This window comes from Embiotoca jacksoni, unplaced genomic scaffold, assembly GCF_022577435.1.
Source record: "Embiotoca jacksoni isolate LCO1_2020_lvr unplaced genomic scaffold, fEmbJac1.0.p SCAF_73, whole genome shotgun sequence".
Lineage (NCBI taxonomy): Eukaryota > Metazoa > Chordata > Actinopteri > Embiotocidae > Embiotoca > Embiotoca jacksoni.
In genome coordinates this window covers 767,501-784,777 of record NW_027185429.1, presented here as the reverse complement: position 1 = coordinate 784,777, position 17,277 = coordinate 767,501, and the positions used below count along the sequence as shown (strand labels likewise).

The 17,277-nt window shown below is 44.1% G+C and overlaps 1 protein-coding gene across 1 annotated transcript in view; it reads right to left on the bottom strand.

Annotated features, from left to right (window-relative positions):
* The window catches only part of cnksr3 (cnksr family member 3), a 79,704-nt gene that overhangs the window by 56,889 nt on the left and 5,538 nt on the right, over positions 1-17,277 (bottom strand). Inside the window, exons 2-13 of the mRNA XM_069177487.1 lie at positions 14,845-15,008; positions 12,440-12,642; positions 11,214-11,301; positions 9,747-9,788; positions 6,599-6,718; positions 6,285-6,344; positions 6,115-6,183; positions 5,731-5,880; positions 4,553-4,641; positions 4,237-4,418; positions 3,341-3,427; positions 2,698-3,021 (exon numbers count right to left, since the gene is read on the bottom strand). Coding sequence (XP_069033588.1) covers positions 2,698-3,021; positions 3,341-3,427; positions 4,237-4,418; positions 4,553-4,641; positions 5,731-5,880; positions 6,115-6,183; positions 6,285-6,344; positions 6,599-6,718; positions 9,747-9,788; positions 11,214-11,301; positions 12,440-12,642; positions 14,845-15,008 — 1,578 coding nt within the window. The remainder of the gene's footprint in view (positions 1-2,697; positions 3,022-3,340; positions 3,428-4,236; positions 4,419-4,552; positions 4,642-5,730; positions 5,881-6,114; positions 6,184-6,284; positions 6,345-6,598; positions 6,719-9,746; positions 9,789-11,213; positions 11,302-12,439; positions 12,643-14,844; positions 15,009-17,277) is intronic.

Genomic DNA, 17,277 nt, shown 5'->3' with positions numbered 1-17,277 from the left:
TGATGTTGCTTGATTTTGTGGCAGATTTAAAAAAAGAATTGCAAAAAAATAAAATAATTTTTTGTGCGGTGGAATTACAGAAATTAAAGAGAGAATTTTGTTTAACAACTAACTAATTTTACCAATTTGCAAGGTCCCGCTAATATTGCAGAGATTGCTTGAATTTGCGTGACTTACTGCGATTGTAAGATCTCGATTTCCTGGAGGGACTGATTGTTTATCAATTGGACATCAATTGAACTTTTTTATTTATATAATGAAAAGTTTCACGCTTCCTATTAAAAGTTACATAGTCTCGTCTTTCCAGAAAACCACATAAAAACTAGCTTCTGCGATAGTTACTTTACACTGATAAACCTTCGTATAAGCTTCATAGCTTTTGCATAATATTGTGTTTGTATAAAGAAACGTAACATGAACCAGACATACTCTTTACAAACAATAGAGGTATTTGAGGAAACTTAAGAAGCTCCAAGATGGTTCCCTGAGGAACACCTTCAGAAAGTTGTATTTATGATGAACCTCACAAACAGGAGTTCTTCAAACAATCTCCACATTGATGCTTTAAGCCAAATCCTGAAATAATTAAGACCAGTAAATGAGCTAGTTCTGCTTTTTAAATGATATCTGATATTTTTGGAAGCTTTAACTTGACCTGCATTGAAGTACTGAATAGACGAGAAGATGTAAATTTGAGATTTAAAGAAATGTTTAAAAAGGACAAAATAGCATTTAGGAAGAAAACACTGGATATAACTTCATACCATATTTCATATAGTTTCAGCTGCTGTGAGATTTCATGTTTTCTTCAGTTTGAGTCCTTTTGATTAAAACACAAACTTGAAATCTTTAACTTGTTGTTAAATTGTTAGATGAAAAATTAAATACAGTTTTGATTACAATAACTTTAGAACTGATTTCTGAAAGTGTATGGAAGTCATAAAAAGCACACTGATAAACTTTGGTTGATAATAATTTATATGGTAAAGCAACTTGTTAATGTATTTTTGAATACATTTTTTTTAATAGTTATATATTACTGCAAAGCTTCAGAAGTATTTAGTAACAATGTTGAGCTCCTGTTTGTCCCTAAGTTTCTCTGATAAAAAGTCACGCTTTGTCAGATAAACATCTGGATTCTGGCTGAAACCATGAGAAATAAAAACCATCTATAAAAGATATTTAAACGTATTTACAAACCATTTTGTGCTTTAAAACCAAAAGTCAGCAGACGTGAGACGCTAACAGCTCTGAAGTTTGGAAATGATTTTAAAACTGGAAACACACTGAGGGATCTGAAACCCTCAAACACTTTGGGACTGATTTAAAGTTTATTTATAATCTGAACAATAAAAAGATTCCAAAATCTACTGAAAAACAAAAACCAGCTTCGTCTTCAGCAGATTCCGGCTGCCTCAAACTGAAATGAAGTATCTGACAGTTTATTTAAAAGGGTGGAAGAGCCCAAAATCTAAAAGTATAAATATAGTGAATGTTTACTGTATAAACTGAATGTTGAATACTTGTTTTTCCTTGAAAGCTCAGTAGGTCAAAACCTTGTTGAAATGCTCGTTTTCTGGTGTAAAAGAGCAAAAGTGTGTCCAGATCTTTAAACTGAACTGATGCAGCTCTGAAGACTTAATGTTGGAAAATACAACATGTTGAGGTTTCAGCAGCTAAACTCTCCTTCCTGAGTGTCTTCACGGCTTACAGAGAGGTACGATCACAGTTCGAGTCTCTTCTTTTTGGACACATCTGGATTTTTCAGGTTCCAGTAAAAGACACGAGCGGTGTGACGTCCAGGTTTTCATTCAGTCTGTTGATGAAGGACGACGTGAAATTCAGCTGCAGTCGAACTGCAGAAAACATTCAGATCCAAACTGTCACGTCCGGATCTGGATTTCAGTTCATGCTTCAAAACATGAGAATCATCACATCGTAATAAACTGATAAACTGTCCATTTAAAAACAAACAAAAATATAAAAAACCTCCAAAGTTCAGTTCAGGTTTTTGTTTCTTTCCGAGTCCAGTTTGTGTCGTTTGAGATCGATGGTGGAAACGAGGAAGTTTCTCCTTCACGACTTCACCGAACAACAGTTCATGCTTCATGTTTGTTTTCAGGCACTTCTGTATTATTGTAATTCAGATATATATTAAACTTTTAGAAAAATCACAGCCTTAAAGTCAGAATTACAACGTAAATATTGACATGAACTCTATTTTAAGATGGAAACTCACCGCTTTCATAGAAGCTGAAAGCATTAAGAGTTAAGAGGAACCTCAAATATACTGGATCCTTCACAGAATATTTAGAAGATGTTTTGAGCTCAACATTTAAAAATGAGCAAGTTCTGCCTTTTAAATTATAATTGAAATTTGAAGCATCTGTTCTCGAATCTGTTGACGAGAAGCGAATTTCAGAATAAACTCGGTTGAAAGAAAAATAAGATTTTAGAAACTGACATGAGATGGAAAGTTAAACTAAATGCATTTCAGTATTAAGTTCATTATGTAAGATGTGAGCTTCCTTCTCTGTGTGGTGTTTGACATTTCGATGCTTCTCCACCATCAGATGTTCGGTTCATTCCAGAAGTCCATCATCTGTTGTGTTTAAAGTTTACAAATCTTTGTTGGACTGTGTTTGCAGCTGCTGAGGTTCTTGAACTTGACAGATATTAATTGATAGAAACCTGGTCAGTGGCTGAGCAGCCGGAGTCGAGCCAGCCAGCCGCCGAGCAGCGACATGGACGGTTTGGTTACCGCCTGAGGAGGAGCCGCGGCGGCGGCGGACGTGGAGGCGGCGGACGTGGAGGTGGCGGCGGACTTCTTGGACGCTGCTTCCTGGTAAGGGATGGTGGCGCTGTTGTGCAGGTCGGCGCTGATGAAGCACTGGCTGCCTCTGATGTGGTCGACGCCGCGGCCCGACGGATGTCCTCGGTACGGCAGCGGGTAACACGGCTCCTCCTCCATGATGCTGCTGATCCGCTCGTTGCTCAGGCAGCGCTGCAGGACGTCGCATCCTGTTCACGACACATTTCTGTTATCGACAGATTCCTCTCATGATGGAAAACTAACAGCTGCGTTATGTTTCAGTGGAAAACCGTCCACCTGGTGAGTCTTTATTTAACTGTTCATGAACTGTTATTTTGGACAAATACTCCGTCGCCGAGTTGTTAAAATGACGTGTTGCTGCAGCAGCAGCTCTGAGTTAATGATCGACCAAATAAAAAGTCAGAGCACGCCGTCCGTCGGCCGTTAACGAGGCGGACGGCCGTCACTGATCACGGGTCAGATTACAGGCGCCGGGCTGCGTCCGGTCCAGACTACAGATGGGCTTACCTTTCCTTCCCTGAGCGCCGGGCCTGGAGAACGGGTCGGACACACCAGAAAGACACTCCACCGGCATGGAGACGGGTCGCGGTTTACCTGCCGACAGTCAGGAGACAACATGTTTAGAAAGCTGCTGCGGGAGACGTGAAACGCTCACAATAAGAAAACACTCACGTTCAGTTTTTCAGTCTAAATTCTCTTCATCTAGATGTTAAATTTACCAAAATGTAGAACCGTTTAAATAACTAGTTAAAACCAGGAAGTGCAGGAAGCAGGAAGTGACCGTATTTGGACGAGCTGGGGGAGGAGCCAGAGGTGGATCTGACCGATCTGATCGGAAACCTGACGATACTACGTCCCGCCCACCGATCGCTGTAACCTGACTGCACCACAGGCCTGTCAATCAAACAGACACGCCCCCAAAAACAGGTCTTCTTGAATCTTCTTTTCTAATGAATGAGGGATTATTTTCAGATGGACCTCCAGAAAACTAATAAGAAGGAGTGACTTTAGCTAACAACACCGAGATAACTGATGGACACATTTTATTCACTTTGGATTTGATGAGAGAAGTTGAATGGGAGTCTATGGAGCCGGAGGCTTTTTGGAGCCGACCTCTAGTGGCACTCGCTGGTATTGCAGCTGAAGACACTTCTGGATCAGAACCATTTTACAGACCTGAAGCTACGAACTCTTTTATATCCAGTCAATGTTTTAGACCAATATTTGGGGTCCCAAGGAGTCAACGATCTCCACAGACTTAAAGATGTAAACATCCAGTAAAATAAAGTAACTCTGCAGGAGGTCGGACGACATCTGATAAACGAATCAGCTGTTTGAGAGTTAAGACCTGTTTTTTAGGTTTAAAGTTAAGATTAGTTGCATTGCTGTCCTGTCGTACTCACAGCGTGTGGAGGAGCGCTGTCTAAGGCGGACCGTGATTGGCTGTTTGAGAGCAAGTGGAGGTCCGACAGACGTCTTGTTGTCCTCGGCGACGGTGGAGCGTCTCCGCACGTCTACGTCCAGACACGAGTTCGGAGACTTGGGACGTATTTTCACTCCCGGAGACACGTTCAGGGTCCCATCTCTGCGAGGAGGAGAAGGGAAGCTCGGCATTATGGGTAAAATGGAAAATTGAATTGAAGTCAGATATACGTGTTTAAAACATGAAAGTATATCAGGCGGGACAGATAAAGAATAATGGATGATGTGGAGACTCACAGGGGGACGTACGGTGCTGCCGGGGGAGGAGGGATGTACAAATCCAAGATGGCCGTCTTCCCTCTGTTCCCAGGAGCTCCCTGAGCGGTCTGGACGAAGAGGAGGAGAAAGTTCTGTTAACTAGAGGAGCTAAAACTGTTCAGCTTTTCTTCAACACTTCTCGTTCAGCCCGTCCAGGAAATCTTACCATCCAAATAATTAATGCAAATTCAAACAATCTCTGCTGAAAGTATTACGGCATGAAGTCGTCTTTCCAAACAAAACACGTTTTATTAAAACTCTTTACAGTAAAAAAAACTCACTTAAAACTTCACGAATGACTGACGAGGCAAAAATAAAAAATAATAACAATCAGAAAAAAACAGCAAAATCCTGGATAAACAAATAAATCTAAATTGTTGATTGACATTCACTGAAAGGTGACACGTCGACAGTTGGAGAGTTTCCAGCTTCACGTTCCAGATGTGTCGGATGTGAGTGACGCTCAGTAAAGACCGACTGACCTCAGATCTGCTCTGAGATCACAGACCTGATAAAGACCCTGAACACATCCTGTCAACACCAAGCCTGGAGGTTTACTGAGCGTCACACCGAGAACAAACGCGAGTCATCGACCGAAGACGTCTCACATCAAACCAGCTTCATGGTTCGTGTTTGTGTTTCAGGAAAAAGGAAGAAGGGCTCATTGTTCTACAAACCTTCAGAGAATCTCAGAAACCTCCGACCCGCCGTTCTCATCAACACCGCCAACTCATTTCTTTATATTTGGCACAAACGTTTAATTGGTCCCAGGGACAAACTGATTCGATTTTTTTTGGGGGGGGGGGGGTCAAAGGTCAAGGTCATAGCGACCTCACACGCTCCCGTTTTACTGAACATGATATCTCAAGAACGCCTTGAGCTAATTTCCTCAAATTTGGCCCAAACATTCACTCGGTCCCAAGTATGAACCGATTATATTTTGGTGATCAAACCTGCTGCTTTAACCACCAATGACAGAGAAATAAAAGAAGAGGTCAGATAAGAAGAGACCGCAGCCGCTGGTTGGATTTCAGAGTTTCACTTCCTCGTGGTGGATATTTAAACGTTCTGTGGACAGCGCTGTCGAGGTGTCATGGCCGCTCACCTGGACCAGGCGTCATGGCGACTCACCTGGACCAGGCGTCATGGCGACTCACCTGGACCAGCGGCGGCCTCCAGCGCAGGTTCTTCAGCGGAGCGGGGGCGAAGCCTCCTGAAGGTCCGGACGGCCTCTTCTTCACCACCAGGACGACGCCTCCAGATTCCGCCCTCAACTTCTCCACCAGGTGCTTCAGCTGCCAGCCCACCTGGACCAATCACAGACCAGAACTCTGAGAATGATGCCGCCTCTAGAGGGCGCCAGCATGAATGACTTCCTGTCATCTAAAATGATCTCTGCTTGGAAAGTTATTTCTCTTCTTGTATTTTGGCCGAGATGTTTTTTGTGCTATCAAACTTTTTATCAAAGTCTCTACAAGAAAGTCACTAAAACCTTTTTCCTAAAACGTCTTCTTCCTTTAAAGGTTGAACTGTTGACTCACCACCGTCTGGTTGTTGACCTGAACCACTTCGTCTCCGGCGTGAATCCTCTGAGTTTTATCTGCAGCTGACTGAACAGAAGTTTAACGAGTGTTAGAAGGTAAACTGGACCACAGACCGACATCTCTTCTGTTTCCAAATATAAATATGAACAAGTGAAGCAGCAGCTCACGTTCTCCGTGGTTCCTGTGATGACGTGAAGCCCGTCGTACGTAGACTTGATGTAAATACCCTGAAGATGAAACAGACTGAGGATGAATATGAATGTATCTCCCGTGGTTCCTCTCTACAGTGGCTTTAGTTTTTAGGTCTTAAATCTGGTTCTGCTTTGGGCTGATGGAGGCTGATGGAGGCTGATGGAGGCTGATGGAGCTTCATTACACCTGCTGGTGTCTGAGGTTAAACTCAGTATTCACCTGACGGAGCGTCGCCGTACGCTCGAACCTGTAAAGGAGGACGTCGGTCTGGTGTCGGTCTTCTACTCACCAGTCCTTCTCCAGGCTTCACGTTGGTGATGTGAACCTCCTCCAGACAGGACATCTCGCTCTTCGAGGGGTCAAAGGTCGACTGGACCGTCTTCTCGCAGACGCCGTTCAGAGCTTGAGACTGAAACACACGGCAGAAAAAACGTACAAACTCAAGTTCATTTCGACAACAGATACATTAAACGTACATTTGGAGCTGCAACGATCACCAAATATCGTGACCACAATTCAATCATTTATTATTTTTAGAAGCACTTTTCAACAGTTAGTTCCATTTCAAACTTCTGATTTCTTCCAGACAGGAAGTTGCATGGAGGTCTCGTGGCGGTTCGTATCTCCTATGATGCCTCTGAAATGCTGACTCACTACCTGCTGCAGCAGCACTAAAGCTGTCTGACCTCTGACCTTTCAGTGGAAAAGGAAAAGACAACAACAGACTGACGATCCTCTGAGATGGGAGAGCCTTGGTTTTGTACATGGAGGAGACTCGGAGCCTCCAGCAGCCCGACGCCTCCACAAACTGAACACCTCATCACCGCCAGGGAGGTGCCAGGAGAACACCAGCCAGCAGGAGAACACCAGCCAGCAGGAGAACACCAGCCAGCAGGAGAACACCACCCAGCAGGAGAACACCACCCACCAGGAGAACACCACCCAGCAGGAGAACACGCTCCTCTGCAGGGTTCATTCCTGCAGCTCCTCCTGTTTGCTTTGTACATCTCAGATGATGAACTACCGGCTCGGAGGAGTCTCAACACATCAGCTGCTTTCTGCAGCGCCTCCACCCTCAGAGGGAGGTTGTTGTTGTCGAGTCTGCAGGGTTTCCCTCCCTCTGATAATCAAACCTGTGTGTGAGTGAGTGAGTGATAATCAAACCTCTGCTCAAATGATAAAGTTGTCCACCAAACAAACTGTGAAGTAAACACATTCACAGAACTAGAATCTATTAAAACAGCTCATATTCACTTTATTTACAAAAGGAGAAACAAAACCACCGTAGCAGAAACGAGCCTCCGTTTCACAAACTGTTCGTCCTCACCAGAATCCTTCATCCTGCAAAATCTAAAGTTTTGTTGCAGCTTGAATCTCGTTTCAGCGGTTACGTAACTGATCAGCCAGCAGGTGGAGGAAACTCCCAAACAGTCAGTGATGATTCCTGGAACTAAAGCAGAAACCTGAGGTCTCCTTAGAGGAGCGTCAGAGGTCACGAGGTCACGGTAGGAACTAGTGGTGAGAAGAGAAAGTGTCTGAACATCATCTGATTCTGTATTCTGGGAACAACAGCCAACAGGAAGTGTTATCTAAGACAGGAAGTGGATGCTCCCGAGCTGAATAAACAAACCTACACACACACACACACACACACACACACACACACACACACGGGACGCTCGGCGCCGGACAGGAAGAGGAAGCATGTGTGTTGCAGTGAGTGTGTACTTGTGAGTGTGTTGCAGTGAGTGTGTACATGTGAGTGTGTTGCAGTGAGTGCGTACATGTGAGTGTGTTGTAGTGAGTGCGTACATGTGAGTGTGTTGCAGTGAGTGTGTACATGTGTGTGTACTTGTGAGTGTGTTGCAGTGAGTGTGTACATGTGAGTGTGTTGCAGTGAGTGTGTACATGCGAGTGTGTTGCAGTGAGTGTGTACATGCGAGTGTGTTGCAGTGAGTGTGTACATGCGAGTGTGTTGTAGTGAGTGTGTACATGCGAGTGTGTTGCAGTGAGTGTGTACATGTGAGTGTGTTGCAGTGAGTGTGTACATGCGAGTGTGTTGCAGTGAGTGTGTACATGTGAGTGTGTTGCAGTGAGTGTGTACATGTGAGTGTGTTGTAGTGAGTGTGTACATGCGAGTGTGTTGCAGTGAGTGTGTACATGTGAGTGTGTTGTAGTGAGTGTGTACATGCGAGTGTGTTGCAGTGAGTGTGTACATGTGAGTGTGTTGTAGTGAGTGTGTACATGCGAGTGTGTTGCAGTGAGTGCGTACATGTGAGTGTGTTGCAGTGAGTGTGTACATGTGTGTGTACTTGTGAGTGTGTTGCAGTGAGTGTGTACATGTGAGTGTGTTGCAGTGAGTGTGTACATGCGAGTGTGTTGCAGTGAGTGTGTACATGCGAGTGTGTTGCAGTGAGTGTGTACATGCGAGTGTGTTGTAGTGAGTGTGTACATGCGAGTGTGTTGCAGTGAGTGTGTACATGTGAGTGTGTTGCAGTGAGTGTGTACATGCGAGTGTGTTGCAGTGAGTGTGTACATGCGAGTGTGTTGCAGTGAGTGTGTACATGTGAGTGTGTTGCAGTGAGTGCGTACATGTGAGTGTGTTGCAGTGAGTGTGTACATGTGTGTGTACTTGTGAGTGTGTTGCAGTGAGTGTGTACATGTGAGTGTGTTGCAGTGAGTGTGTACATGCGAGTGTGTTGCAGTGAGTGTGTACATGCGAGTGTGTTGCAGTGAGTGTGTACATGCGAGTGTGTTGTAGTGAGTGTGTACATGCGAGTGTGTTGCAGTGAGTGTGTACATGTGAGTGTGTTGCAGTGAGTGTGTACATGCGAGTGTGTTGCAGTGAGTGTGTACATGCGAGTGTGTTGCAGTGAGTGTGTACATGTGAGTGTGTTGTAGTGAGTGTGTACATGCGAGTGTGTTGCAGTGAGTGTGTACATGCGAGTGTGTTGCAGTGAGTGTGTACATGCGAGTGTGTTGCAGTGAGTGTGTACATGTGAGTGTGTTGCAGTGAGTGTGTACATGTGAGTGTGTTGCAGTGAGTGTGTACATGTGAGTGTGTTGCAGTGAGTGTGTACATGCGAGTGTGTTGCAGTGAGTGTGTACATGCGAGTGTGTTGCAGTGAGTGTGTACATGCGAGTGTGTTGTAGTGAGTGTGTACATGCGAGTGTGTTGCAGTGAGTGTGTACATGTGAGTGTGTTGCAGTGAGTGTGTACATGCGAGTGTGTTGCAGTGAGTGTGTACATGCGAGTGTGTTGTAGTGAGTGTGTACATGCGAGTGTGTTGTAGTGAGTGTGTACATGCGAGTGTGTTGTAGTGAGTGTGTACATGTGAGTGTGTTGTAGTGAGTGTGTACATGTGAGTGTGTTGTAGTGAGTGTGTACATGTGAGTGTGTTGTAGTGAGTGTGTACATGTGCTCTGGATCAACTCACCACCTCCACAATCTTCTCCTCCATCTCATAAACTGTGCAGTCCTGCAATTACAGAGACACACAGACTCAGACGACACTTCACAACACAAACACAAACACAAACACATCTGCTGATTTATAAAAACAGGACATCAGGCAGAGCCCACTGTAGTTTTTAAAATGCTCATTCTGTGCTTTTATTTTGAAGACGAAGAAGAACAAAAACTGAAACAACTGAGAAGAGTTCAACAAACTATCAGAGAAAATGAGGATGATCACATGACTGAACTGGTTGACCTGCTGTTTGTGAAGTTACACAAGAGCTGCACAAACAAACAGTTCAAACAGAACTGGACTGAATGAGACAAACACAAACACACAATATCAGTGATACTCAGGACATCAGGAGGACGTAGAGACACACGGGACAAACAGCCATCAGGACATTATTATTGTGTGTTATGAGGTATATTGTGAAGAACAACAGACATTTTTTGGACCATTTAAATATTAATTTCTGTAAAGTGTTTTAGTTTTTGTAAACAAACATGTCACGTGGTTGATCTGACAAAACAGACTTTTATCTATTTATATTTGATCTCTTTTAATGTGTTAACAGGTTGATCTTAGTCACTGCTGTAAGTCATTCCTTCAGTGCTGGATTTTAAAGCTTGTTTGATTTTATTGGTTATTTTAGTTTTTATGGTTTGTTTTTTGTGTTAAACACTTTGTAACATAAGTTCAGAAAAAAAAATAAAGATTATTATTTAATATACAGAGCCTGTTACTGAAATAGAGAAATTACTGACAACAATGACATGAATTACAGAGTTTGGTTGGTTCAGGTCGGAGAATTTGGACTCCTGACTTCAGTATTTCTGGATTATAACTGGTTAAATGATCTTTTTTATTGATCAACAGAGTAATTATCGTTTTATCCAGATGTCTGACGTGGTTTTAAAAGATTTCCAGTAATGTTTCTTTCAGTTTCACTAAAAGCAGAAGTGAAACCTTCTCGTGTCTCCGAGCGGTGAAGAGAGACGAGGTGAGAGAGGAAGAAGAAGAGAAAGGAATCAGCGGGAAAACAAATATTTGAGAAATGACAGCCTTGAGGAGAGTGAAACCAGAGGGAGGGACCCTGAACGCCTCGCGGAGACACGGAGAGGATTCCTGCTGCGGTCGCACAAATAACAGCTCGTCGTAAACCAGCTGACGGGATGATTGTACGACGGAGCAGCCGGCCGACGCCTCCTGAACTCTGCAGGGAGCCGACGAGCAGAAAACACTGATGCTCAGACACGTGGAAAATAAAACTCTGCTCTGGTTGTTTGGTTTCATCATGTAAACAGGAGTTATCTTCTTCATCATCATCATCAAAGCTGAAGAACAAACAGATGATGTGATGGACTTCAGTTCATCAGCGTCTTTAAAACCAGCAGAGTTTCATGTTCCCTGAAGGCAGCGTTAGAAAGCGGAGGTGTGACCGACCTTCTGCACCGTGGAGGTGAGCTCCAGACACAGGTGGATGATCCGGCTTTTGGTGGACGTGAAGTCGTTGGAGCTCGTCAGAGGAGTTCTGACAAGAAGAGAATAACAGAAGTATTATTTTACAGAGGACATTTTATTAAAGGAAAACATCGATCAATCTGTTTTTAGATATTAAAACCCTGAAACGGTTTTCATTATATACTTCACTCTGGAACTCATCTGACCTCAGTATGCATATTTTATGTTCATATTTGGGCAACTTCTTGTGGTGCATTTGGCTGGTTGACAGTTTTAACATGTTCCAAAGAGTCATAGAGATTCACTGGTTTATTCTTATAGTTATTAACAACATTAAAATAATCCTGTAAGATAATAAATGTGAGTTTCAGCTCCAATCTGCATCAAACACATTCAACTAAGGTTTCTGACTTTAAACATGATGTCTGCTGATTTCTTCAGCTGCAGCGACATATGTAAAACTCCACATGTAAAACTCCACATGTAAAACTCCACATGTAAAACTCCACATGTAAAACTCCACATGTAAAACTCCACATGTAAAACTCCACATTAAACTCGCGTCCTCAGGTGCGGTCAGGTGCGTTCAGGTGCTCTGACACGCATCCCGTCAGGCGTGTTGTGGGTGTCGGTGCAGGATCTTGTCAGTGTTTGTGTGTAACAGCTGCTGTGGAGCTGGAATGTTCTTCAAGCTGAAACAAGCTGAGTGAAAGCAGCCAAACAGCTGACAGACGAACTATCTGCTAAAATCACAAACACCCAGCTGACGTTCCCTCCTGACAGTTTGGATCTACGTCATCTGATGAATTAATTAGTTGGAAATTCGCGCCACTGAAGTCGAAGCTGAACATATTTGTTGTAAAGTTTGTTTCAGCTCCGTTTGTGTTTCAGGTAATTAACAGAAAACCTCTTGCAAGGCTGCAACCAACAATTATTAGTTTTATAAATATTCAAACATTAGTTTTGTAACAAGTGATTTTTAGAGAATACATTTTTTTTAATATATTTAAAAATATTGCTAAACAACCAATATTCTTCCCTGAAGTCCACATGGACATTTGAGTCAAAAACTTAAATTAACAACTAAATATTAACTTGTAATGCTCACACTCCATAGTGTTGAATAAGTCTGTGTGGTACGTATCCTATATTCTCGTATATAATGATAATGACATAATGACATAATGATATAATGATATAATAAGCACCTGTCCATCCAGCCCAGCAGACTCTTGGCGGCTGCGATCAGCTCCACCACGGCGGTCAGGAACTCGTTGGAGGGCTGATGGGAGTTCTTGTTGTGGTAGGCGGGGTTCTTCCTGCGCTGCGACACGGCACCGCTCAGGTGGTGGTGGGCCGCTCTCATCTTCCCCACCAGAGTCTTCAGGTGGTCCGACTCCATGCCGCAGTTCTGTTGGACAGACGTCATCAATACTCCTCACCTCCTGCCAGGGTTTGGATGGACTACATTTCCCATGAGCACCAACTCCACCTCGTCTCCATGAAGATGAATACATATTCATGTATTTTTCACTCTTTAAAACTCAGTTTAGTTTTGAACAAAGTTTCAGGTTGAGCTCCAAAAACACGACACACTACATTTCTCAACTCTCCACTCGCCTCGGGACGCTCAGGGAGCTGAGGCGTCGGGACGCTCAGGGAGCTGAGGCGTCGGGACGCTCACAAGAAGCAGAAAACACCTGCAGGTGAGCCGACGCCTCACCTGTCGACCGACGCCTCACCTGTCGACCGACGGAACCGGAACACATCATCTGTAAAGAAACACGACACCTGTCGCAGGTAAAACCTTCAAACCACGTTAACAGGAACACGACCTCAGCTGTCACTCAGAGGGAAGACGGAGACGAAGGTCCAACACACTTTCATTCACCAAAGATTCAGACTACAAATAAAGGAATATTGTTTTCAGATTAAAACTTAATGATTTAGAGTGTTGTGATATTTAGGATTATCTGAGGCCACCTGATGTTCTCTGACTGTCAGTAATAGTAATCAAAACAAGTCCCTGAAAGAGTACAGTGTGTGTGTGTGTGTGTGTGTGTGTGTGTGTGTGTGTGTGTGTGTGTGTGTGTGTGTGTGTGTGCGGGGGTGGGGAGGATGTCACATCTGTTTCCTGGTCCACCACAGAGCAGTAACAACTATCCACAGCACATTGTCTGACCTTCTATTCAGAGCGGCAGGAAATCACAGCCTGAAACACTCGAGCTGCTGGTGATGGTGATGGTGATGATGATGAAGAATTTTAGTCATACATTGGACAGATAACATGTCAGGATTCAAAAAGTATGAACCTTTATGGGATTGAATGAATCAGACTCAGATTTATGACTTCGCTCCTCTGACGGTGGTTTTTCTGCCCGCCAACAGAAACAGAGTGAAGCTGGTCAGTAGCTGGTCTGTAGCTGGTCAGTAGCTGGTCTGTAGCTGGTCTGAAGCTGGTCTGTAGCTGGTCTGTAGCTGGTCTGTAGCTGGTCTGAAGCTGGTCAGTAGCTGGTCTGTAGCTGGTCAGTAGCTGGTCTGTAGCTGGTCAGTAGCTGGTCTGAAGCTGGTCTGAAGCTGGTCTGTAGCTGGTCTGTAGCTGGTCTGTAGCTGGTCTGTAGCTGGTCTGTAGCTGGTCTGTAGCTGGTCTGAAGCTGGTCTGAAGCTGGTCTGTAGCTGGTCTGAAGCTGGTCTGTAGCTGGTCTGTAGCTGGTCTGTAGCTGGTCTGTAGCTGGTCTGTAGCTGGTCTGAAGCTGGTCTGAACGACGTCAAGATAACATCAAGACTTTACTTCCAACAAGGAGACCAACTAATCTACTTCAATTAGTAAATTTTTTTACTTATTGTTTACATGAACTGACATTTTTTAGGTCAAATCACAAACTGCAGAAAACATCCTAGAATTATTACATCTTAAATAAATATTTTTCTTAAAATGTTGGAGTGATTTTAAGATCTTCAGTCGATTTACAAAAAGTAAAAGTTCTGAAAATCAGTTGTACACATTTATGTTTAACCTAACATCATTAAAGGAGCTGCTAGTTATCAGATAATGTGACTTTAACCATCCTGGAGGAAAGTTGATTTAGTGGATATGAGAATAAATGATTGACTGGACGTCCACAGACCTCTAAACAGAGCAGTAGCTGCTGAGTGTCCATCTCCATTGACTGGACTCCATTCTGTGAACAGCTGACTGAGGAGCTCTGTGAGGCGTTCACTGCCTCCGCTGATCCCAACAACCACTTTACTGGTTCAAACAGGACTTCTGTTCATGTGGAGCACAAAATTATCTTTAAAACATGAAGGAATTCTGTTAAATTCCTGTTACTTCTTGGAAAAAACTATTTTGGCCTCAATATTGTGGTTTCTCTAAGTAAAGTCACTATAAGACATTAATGTTGTCTGTTTCCATAATTAAAATGAAACTAGTGACACATGGTGAACAACTTTCAGGTTGTTAATTTAAGAGATTTGTGGCTGGAGTCTGGTTGGAGGAGGAATGAAACAGTCCAACGTTCAGAGGATTCAAGTTGCTGAGTCAGGTTATATTTCTCCTCTGAAGTCACGTGATCATAAGAACCTCTCAGAACCTTCTCTACGTCTCACTCACCAGAGAACAGAGGAGGTCCACGGCCTCCAGAACCAGCTCCTGGTGTCCGACCCGCGCCACGCCCACCGACAGCAGCTCCTGGTGGGACATCCGGAGCAGCTTCTCCCCGTCCACCTGCTGCTGCTGGAAGGACGGGATGTATTGCTGCAGGCTGTCGTCCAAACCTGAGGGACAGAACAGGTCCGATTCAGAGGTCAGGACCGGACGGGGTCCGATTCAGAGGTCAGGACCGGACAGGGTCCGATTCAGAGGTCAGGACCGGACGGGGTCCGATTCAGAGGTCAGGACCGGACAGGGTCCGATTCAGAGGTCAGGACCGGACAGGGTCCGATTCAGAGGTCAGGACCGGACGGGGTTAACAAAGATTTTTGTGTTTTATTTAATGGAAAACATCTAAAATCAGGCAGAGTAAGCGATACTCAGAGTTTCGGTGAAAGTCTCGTCTGTTTTGATCCGTTCTAGTTTGACAGCAAACATCTGCTGAGTCAACATCACTTATTGACTCTTCCAGCTGATCCATCACCGTGACGACCGACAGCTCGCACCACCCTGCCACCTCGCCAGGCCTCAGAGCCTCCTGTCCTGATCAGAGACAGACCGTCCTCCTGTCCTCATCAGAGACAGACAGACCGTCCTCCTGTCCTCATCAGCGACAGATGACCTCCTGTCCTCCTCAGAGACAGACAGACCGTCCTCCTGTCCTCATCAGAGACAGACAGACGGTCCCTGATTAGATTTTTTTATCGTCATCAACTGTTCCAGGTTCCTTTTTTGATAAAAGTTTAGTTCGTGCACGAGATTAAAGAAATATTTCATCCTGTAAATGTCTGAATTTGTAGGTCACGGTCGAGAACTATTCATATAATAAACATCATAATCAAACTCATAATATGGTTCAAAGATAAACTATAGAAACTTTGAATGCTTCTTCCAGAGTTCATTATTAATATGAGTGAATGATCATTTCCTGTATTGCCCTGCTGATGTTAAACCAATAATAAACTGATTAATGGACATTAAAGGCTCCATGTTAAATCTTCTGGACCAGCAGGGTTCCTCCTTCAATCCTCCGTGACCTTATGTGACCTTGAGCGAGACGCTGCCAGCTCCAGCGGCGCCACACTGGGCCCGATCCTGACCTCTGACCTCTGGGTGAACAGCAGCAGTGGGAGGAGGAGCGGGGGGGGGGGGGGGGGGGGGGGGTAAAAGAGATGTCACTGCTGCATCGATCAAAGAGCTTCAGCCATTGTTCAGTTGTGTTTTGGACCTCTGGTACGTGAACATTGGTGATTTCATCATGGACCGGAAACCGGAGCCGACAAACATCCAATTTTGGGGAACAAAATCTTTATCAAGTCTGCTTATAGCTAAGTGTTCCTGAGCCCATGCAGTGATTTCCACTGCAGAATCTGGGCTGTTTTTAAAAAAAATCTGTTGTATTCACAGTAAAATCTGGTCCAGCTTTTCTCAATTTATAGATGTAATGATTTACAGACAAGAGCAGGACAGCTGAGAGCTTATAACAAACTAAAAACACATTCAGCTCCACCCAAATGGTGGATGTTGTGAAACCAAACGTCTGAACTGGTGTGAATGGAGAAGAAAACAACTGACTCGGCATGAGGTCGTTAAAGGAGACAATCAGACTCCCGTTTGTCTTCTGAGCAGAACAGATGGTCTCCGATCAGTCCGACAGCAGGAGGACATTCCTCAACTCACTGCTGATGGGACAGATCTGTGTTCACTCCACCGCCGTGTTCACACGGGAACCACACTCCGGGAACCACACACCGGGAACCACACACCGGGAACCACACACCGGGAACCACACACCGGGAACCACACTCCGGGAACCACACACCGGGAACCACACACCGGGAACCACACACCGGGAACCACACTCCGGGAACCACACACCGGGAACCCTCCAGTGTGAAAGTTTGTTTGTTTGTTGTTCAAAAATCACTCGTGTGCACGAACGCCTCTTTCAGGAAAAAAAATAACAAAATTGGAGCTAAAAAATAGACATTTCCTCAAAAACACTTTATTGTACGGGTCAAATGTTTTTCAAATAAAATGTAATAAAGAAATTCCACGTTTATTTTTTCCTCCTCTTATGACTGATGTGTTTAAAACTGTGTTATAAGCGCAGCGACGTTCAGAACTGGATCAACCTTCTGACAAATTAAATCTCATTCATTTCTGTGGCTGCAGACACATTTTTCTCGTTCCGATCGGGAGCATCGGTTTGGCGTTCGAACTCAGAAGAAGCTCCTGAAGTTGTTTTTAGAAGATGAAGCCGAGACGCTTCTTAGACCTCCAATAATCAAACCCAGAAATCTGACAAACATTCATCATCGAGAAACATCAAGAAATCTGAACACACTTCTGACTTCTTTCTGACATTTCAATGATTTTGAAACATTTTTAATT